General features: G+C 34.3%; 1 protein-coding gene across 1 annotated transcript in view; it reads right to left on the bottom strand.

The window, feature by feature from the left end:
- Positions 1-1,636: 1,636 nt before the first annotated feature.
- The window catches only part of LOC122249406 (ileal sodium/bile acid cotransporter), a 19,501-nt gene continuing 13,637 nt past the window's right edge, over positions 1,637-7,500 (bottom strand). The window contains exons 5-11 of the mRNA XM_043010226.2: positions 6,476-6,682; positions 4,833-5,007; positions 4,355-4,502; positions 4,122-4,236; positions 3,472-3,658; positions 2,673-2,794; positions 1,637-2,119 (exon numbers count right to left, since the gene is read on the bottom strand). Coding sequence (XP_042866160.2) covers positions 1,991-2,119; positions 2,673-2,794; positions 3,472-3,658; positions 4,122-4,236; positions 4,355-4,502; positions 4,833-5,007; positions 6,476-6,682 — 1,083 coding nt within the window. The 3' untranslated portion in view covers positions 1,637-1,990. The remainder of the gene's footprint in view (positions 2,120-2,672; positions 2,795-3,471; positions 3,659-4,121; positions 4,237-4,354; positions 4,503-4,832; positions 5,008-6,475; positions 6,683-7,500) is intronic.

The following is a 7,500-nucleotide window of genomic DNA, read 5'->3' as shown; positions in this document are numbered from 1 at the left end:
ATTACTTTGCGACTGCACGCATTAGTGGTACCACGTCACAATTACGTGCATCTGGTGCTGCTGTTTTGGTTTTATCTTTATTGTTGATATTATCATTATTATCGGTAGTAGTAAAGGTATTACTCTTATTGTTATCATTATCATTATCATTGTCATTTTTATTATTACTATTATTATTATTATGATTACGATTATTATTATTGTTATTATCATTATTTATTATCATTATTATCATATCATAATTGTTATTATTATTTTCATTATTGTTATTAACATATTTATCATTATTATTATCATCATTATTATTATTATAATAATCATTATCATTATCATCATGATTATTATCATTATTATCACTACCATTATCATTACTTTTTGTTGTTCTTTCTTATCTTCACCATCATCGTCGTCACGATTACTAATATTAACATCAATCATCATGATCATTAACAGTAGTAGTAGTAATAGTAGTAGTAGTAATAATAATAGTAGTAGTAGTAATAGTAGTAGTAATAGTAGTAATAATAGTAGTAGTAGTAGTTGTAATAATAGTAGTAGTAGTAGTAATAGTAGTGGTAGTATGGATCGATTAAGCACTTGACTCCCAGCGCTCTAGGTGTCAAGTATTGGAATAGGTCAATATTAGACTATTGTTGAGTATTATCAAGACCATCAATACATTGGCATGCAAACTGAAATGCATGCACATTCAGAACCAATGCATAGTATAGCCATTAGTTACTCCGCAATACGCAACAATGTGGTCACAGATGTTCCAAAGAAACTCCTGAAGGTACGACTCCAGGTCCGTTCTCCAACACCTTCTCCCTTTTTCCATCACGCTCCTTTATTGGACTTTGTGTGGACGCGTCTTTAGGCCCACGGTATGGTTGGTGGCTGTGGGCTGAAGAGTGTGATACGCCCTCCCTTCATAAGAGTGAATCGTTTTCCCTGGGAGCCTCTTTCGTAGCCTCCAGATCCTCGTAACCAAAAGCCATTCGCAAGATGGTGTCCTCTACGTCGAAGACTCTCGCGGAATCGGACTCGTCTTTTTCAAACAAGTTGTCCTCGCCTGTAAGAGATCGTCCGAATTGCTATGGGGGAGTAGAGTGTTCTTTGAGAAGTTCCTGTCATAGCAATAACCCCGGACCTCGCTGACCACAAGTATATAATGTGCTTCAGTATATAATATGACTTACAAGGTCAATCCATCCCTATTTGAAGAGATTTTCATATAATTATCATTATTATTATTATTATCATTACAGTCATTATTATTAGAAGTAGTATTACTACCATTATTAATTACCATAAATATATATATACATACATATATATATGTATATATATATATATATATTTATATATATAATATATATATATATATATATATGTGTGTGTGTGTGTTTGTATGTATATATATATATATATATATATATATATATATATATATATATATATATATATATATATATATATGTATGTATATATATTCATATATATATATATATATATATATATATATATATATATATATATATATATATGTGTGTGTGTGTGTGTGTGTGTGTGTGTGTGTGTTATTAGCGAATATGCTTTAACGAATATCAAGAGTTATAGGAAATAGTCAAACAAATTCTCAAAATAATTATATATAATATACTTCATCGAGAAACCGCACGGTTATATTTGAAAATATACAGTAAAGAAAAAAATATATAAATATACAATTTTCCTTTGATTACCAGTATGTAGTAAAAAGTCTAATACAAACTAGATGCTATAAATATAATCACACACTTCTATCTTTAAAAAAAATCATATCCAGAGTACATAGCAGGAGAATCACAGATACAAACTCACATCATAATCATCACCATCCTATCCTAACATCACATCCACACACAAAAAACCCTCTATGTACACGCGCGTGCACACACACACACACAAGTATCTCCCCCTCAGCGGTGCACACGAGTCCTCTGTCTTGTCACACAGCTTCGTCTTCAAGTTGAGCTGCAGGGTTGTCAACGCCACTTCCAGCCTGCTTCGGTGCTTGCTTGTGTGTGCTTTCTCGTTTCTCGTTCTCCTGGTTGCTCTTCTTGCTTCCCAAATCGACCTGAGATGAGGTAGTATGGTGTTATTTTATGGTGATATGTGGTGATATGTAATTGCGGGAATGTGTGATGGACTCGTACTTGTATGTGTTTCTGATGATATATGCTGATATATGATAGTGATAATGTATGAGATACGAGTATATGATACTGATTACATATATTGATGTATGATCCTGATGATACGGGATATGATGTTATATAAAGCTGATGATTTATGAGATGCTAATATATGATACTGATAATACACTATACCCTGGTATATAATACTGATAATGCACTATAACCTGGTGTATAATAATGATAATGCACTATACCCTGGTATATAATACTGATAATGCACTATACCCTGGTATATAATACTGATAATGCACTATACCCTGGTATATAATACCGATAATGCACCATACCCTGGTATATAACACTGACAATATCCAACATCCCAATAACACAAATAACACCACCACATAATAAGATACAAAACAACAACAACATAAATCCTCCAGAGAGAATACCCACAGAGGATCCGACTCCACCTTCCACCTTCCACCTCACCTTTCCGTCTATGGGAGCGATGTCCGCAGACTTTGACTTGACTGTGCAGGAGTAGATCTTCCGAATCGCGAAAACGAGCAGAAGGGGAACGGGAGTCATCACGGTCGAGGCAGCTGGGAACACTGAGGGGGAAAAGGGGAAGGATAATGGGATGGTGTTGGGGATGGTGATGGTGATGATATGCTTGTAATAAAGATGAGGATATTAGTGATGATGATAAGGATGGGGAGGAGGAAAGTGCTAATACTAATAACAGAAGTTATGATATGATAATGTTATTATTTTTATCACTATTAGTCCTTATTATTGTTGCTATTATTATTACTACTAATAATGATGATGATAACAATGTTAATAATTCCTATATTTTTTTCCTCTTTGGCTTTTCACATGTATTGATTGAATATATATTGTGAAGATGATAACGATGATGATAAAAGTGAAGGAAGGGAAGGAAGAGGAAGAAGAAGAAAAGGATTATGGCGTAGGGGCGATGATAAGGACTATAACAAACCGGACGTAAGACCAACCAAACTCAGTTTTTTGTTGTGTCTTTTATATCGAAGCGAAAATGCACATCGCAGGTTGGCGATGATTGAAGACAATTTGCCACGTCGGTAATGATAATTATTTCACAACTGACATACTGATAATGACAATTATTTGCAACACAACCATGTCATTCGAACATGTAGAACATTCATCTAATCCTCGCCAAATGCATAGTCCTCTTGTTAAAAAAAAAAAAAAAAAAGGGTACACTCCTCCCGGGCCTTGCAGCTCTCGTGACGAGGCTTACCGACAGTAAGGTCTCCCGCAGGTTTCTCGAGTGTGAACTTGAGGATGAAGACAGCCACAGAGGCGTTCTGAATCCCTGTCTCAATGCTAATGGCGATCACGTCCTCAATGGGCAGTCTGAAGAGCTTGGCCATCACCAGGCCACTCAGGTACCCGAACGTCGGGAGGCCGAAGCCTGCTAGGATGGTCTGTCGGGGATAAGCTACGTTTTACGAGATGGATGTTCTGGTCATTATGTATATATATATATATATATATATATATATATATGTATATATATATAGATATATATAAGAAATATATACATATATAAATTCATAAATATCTTTATATATATATATATATACATATATATATATATATATATATTTTTTTTTTTTTTTTTTTTTTTTTTCTTTTTTTTTTTTTTTTCATTGAGGGACGTTCCTGTATTTGGGATTCAATAGGAACTTAGGTCAGTCCTATAGTTCAATATGATATAAACACATCATGATGTCATAAGAATACCAAGGTAGAAATGTTTGTGTATATCAACTAATACAGGAAAAATCACATGCGGAGTGCCAACAGCCCACCAGAATGAAATAGTTATCTGCAATAAGCGAACATACATAACCATGATATAAAATGTCTCTGACCGTGACAACTCACCCTCAAATCGAAGAAACTGAAGACGTAGAGGTTCGCGTACACGCCGAAGGTGAAGATGAATATGACGTTGAAGACTGACATGGGCGTCAGGAGCCATTTCAGCACCTTCGCGAACCTGCCGATACCAAAAGGATCTTTAGTCACTACCTATATCAACATCAGACGAACACAAAAAAAGAGATGAAGGGTAATATTTCACGTCAAAATCTGCATAAACAAAACCGAATCCAGACCTTGGTAGGAAGCGTTGTATGAGCATGCCAACACAGCAGGGAACGGAGAGACTCACGACCAACACGGCTATATCCTTATAAGGGATTACGAACTCTGCGTCACCCAGGATCACAGGACCCATCAGGAATACCCACAGGGGGAGTGTGGCTGTTGTGGGTAGGGTTGGAAAGGAGCGTTAGATGAAGGGATTATTTCGAGGTGCAGGAAATGTATTATTGAGCGTTCTGAAATCTCTTCGTTTTTTTTTTCTTGTCTCCAATATCTAGGTCTGTTTGCAAATGAATACGTCAGTCTAGCGAGCTATTTTCCCAATGGTGATTATTATTTCACCTCTCTGTCTCTCTCTCTCTCTCCCTCTCTCTCTCCCTCTCCCTCTCCCTCACCCTCACCCTCACCCTCTCCTTCTCCCTCTCCCTCTCCCTCCCCCTCCCCCTCTCCCTTTCCCCCTCCGCCTATCGCCTACCTCCCTCCTCTTACCGAAAGCGAAGAGCGTGGAAGTGAAGGTCATCAGGATCGAAAGGTCGAGAGAACCCCCGAGCAGATACGTCCACATGTTGGAGAGTCCGCCGCCGGGAGAGCACCCTGTCAGGAACATTCCCAGCTGAGCCAGCACGTTCCCAGGGAAGGCTAGTTTGCCCAACGCGAAGGCGATCTGGAAGGATGGAAGAGGGGAGGATTGAGGGGCAGCGGGGATGTGTGTGTGGGAGGGTGGGGTTGGGGGGTGGGTGGGGGTGGGTGTGGGTGTGGGTGTGTGTGCAGATAAACGAACTAAATACAATAAAAACAGACAATAAAAGAATACAAACTAAAACATAAATGAGTAAAAATAAAAGAGGCAAAAAAAACAACAACAGAGATTGGCTAACAGAGAAAGATATAAAGGGACGAAAAAAAAAAACACATGAAGAGAAAAACAGGCAGGCAGATCGAGAAACAAACAAGCCAAGATAGAGAGACAAATAATAACAAAAACAGTATGGGGGATTGGAAAAGACCCGGATATAAACAGATGACATACTGACTGGCGAAGGCAAGAACATGAACTAAAAGACGAAGTCAAAAACTAAAAAAAAAATGTACAGAGAACAGATGGAGAGGCTTGCGAAAAGAGAAACAGACAAACGGACATACAGACAGAGAGAGATGCAGATAAGAGAGAAACCGACAGACAGATAGAGATATAGCATAAACGATATCCACTAATATCCATGCACTCGGGAAATAGCAATATGCAAATGGGGCTGCCTCACTCTTCCTCGCATGAATGACTCCCGTCCGCTTTCTACCCATAAAGTGCGAAAAATATCTATAGGTTAAACTAGAAAGTGCTTAGAGACCTCGAATGTACATAGTTTCATTCTATCCTTTCTAGTGAAGGAATCTACCTATTCTCGAATAGCTCGAATGTACATAGTTTTATTCTATCCTTTCTAGTGAAGGAATCTACCTATTCTCGAATAGCTCGAATGTACATAGTTTTATTCTATCCTTTCTAGTGAAGGAATCTACCTATTCTAAGCATTTTATTTCTATTTACATACATCAATCTTAGTCCTCCCTAAAGTTCTTCATAGTTCCCACTCATTGCCATAAGTCAATCCCTAATCTACCGTCATCTCCCCAAAACCTACCAAAATCAACCTAAATCTATAGAAAAAAAACACTCTTTACCAAAAATAAACCCTCAGTCTCTTCGTCATATACCCCGGATCACCGCCGATATCTGATCGCCTAGTCCCTGGGTCATGGACAACCCACCCATAAATTTTCATCACGATCCGACGGTGACTTTCTGGTGTAATCCTGACGACAGATCAATGAATATGTAAACTTGGAGGTAAACTTATAATTAAGGATATATGCATGCTTATTTTCTGTTATTTTTGTTTATGAATTATGGTTGTAATAGTTCTTTATACATCATACATATATTCATATCTTTTGTATATCGTAGGGTCACTGTAGTTTTTACATATCTATAAAAAAAAAAAAAAAAAAAAATATATATATATATATATATATATATATATACCTCAGAAACCACGCCTTCCATGCATGATTCAAAGAAATTCCGACACGGGATATAAACCAGAAAGGCCAAAGTCTCAAAGGCCTCTTACCAGTGGCATGAACAAGTACTGGCAGACGATACCCAGCAGAGGACCAATGGGTTTCTTGCTGATGTTCTTGATGATTTCGAAGTCCATAGTGGCCCCCATGTTGACGTAGACGATGGCCACGAGGATGCCGATGGTCAGGGTGAAAATGTCGTTGATCTTTTGGTATGACAGCAACACTGACATATTCAGGATTCCTTTGCCAACTGCCTTTGGTGGGAAGAAGAAGAATGTTATAGTGAGGATGTTTTATATTTAAGTTGTGATTATTCTCAGATCATTTTAAGAATATATGGTTGTTGTGTATCTGCAAATAGGAGAGTTTGTGATTCAGAGGCTTTTTTTTTTTTTGTCCAGGCAAATTGACATACGCACGCACATACATATATATATATATATATATATATATATATATATATATATATATATATATATATATTTATATATATATAATATATATATATTATATATATATATATACTATATATATATGTATATATATATTTAATATATACATACATATATATATATATATATATATATATATATAATATATATATATATATATATTATATATATATATATATATATATAATATATATATATATATATTAATATATATATATATATATATATATATATATATATATATATATATAATATATATATATATATATATTATATATTATATATATATATATATATATATATATTATATATATATATATATATATATATATATATATATATATATATATATATATATATATATTATATATATATATATAATATATATATAATATAATATATATAATATATATATATATATATATATATATATATATATATATATATATATATATATATATATATATATATATATATATATATATATATATATATATATATATATATATACATATATTATATATATATATATATAGATATATATATATATATATTATATATATATATAAATATATATATATATATATATATATATATATATATATATATATTTACATACA

Source organism: Penaeus japonicus, unplaced genomic scaffold (assembly GCF_977035675.1).
Source record: "Penaeus japonicus unplaced genomic scaffold, GWHDUDI00000001_assembly GWHDUDI00000026, whole genome shotgun sequence".
Taxonomy (NCBI): Eukaryota; Metazoa; Arthropoda; class Malacostraca; order Decapoda; family Penaeidae; genus Penaeus; species Penaeus japonicus.
The sequence above is the reverse complement of the archived record's forward strand: the minus strand, read 5'-3'. Positions and strand labels throughout refer to the sequence as shown.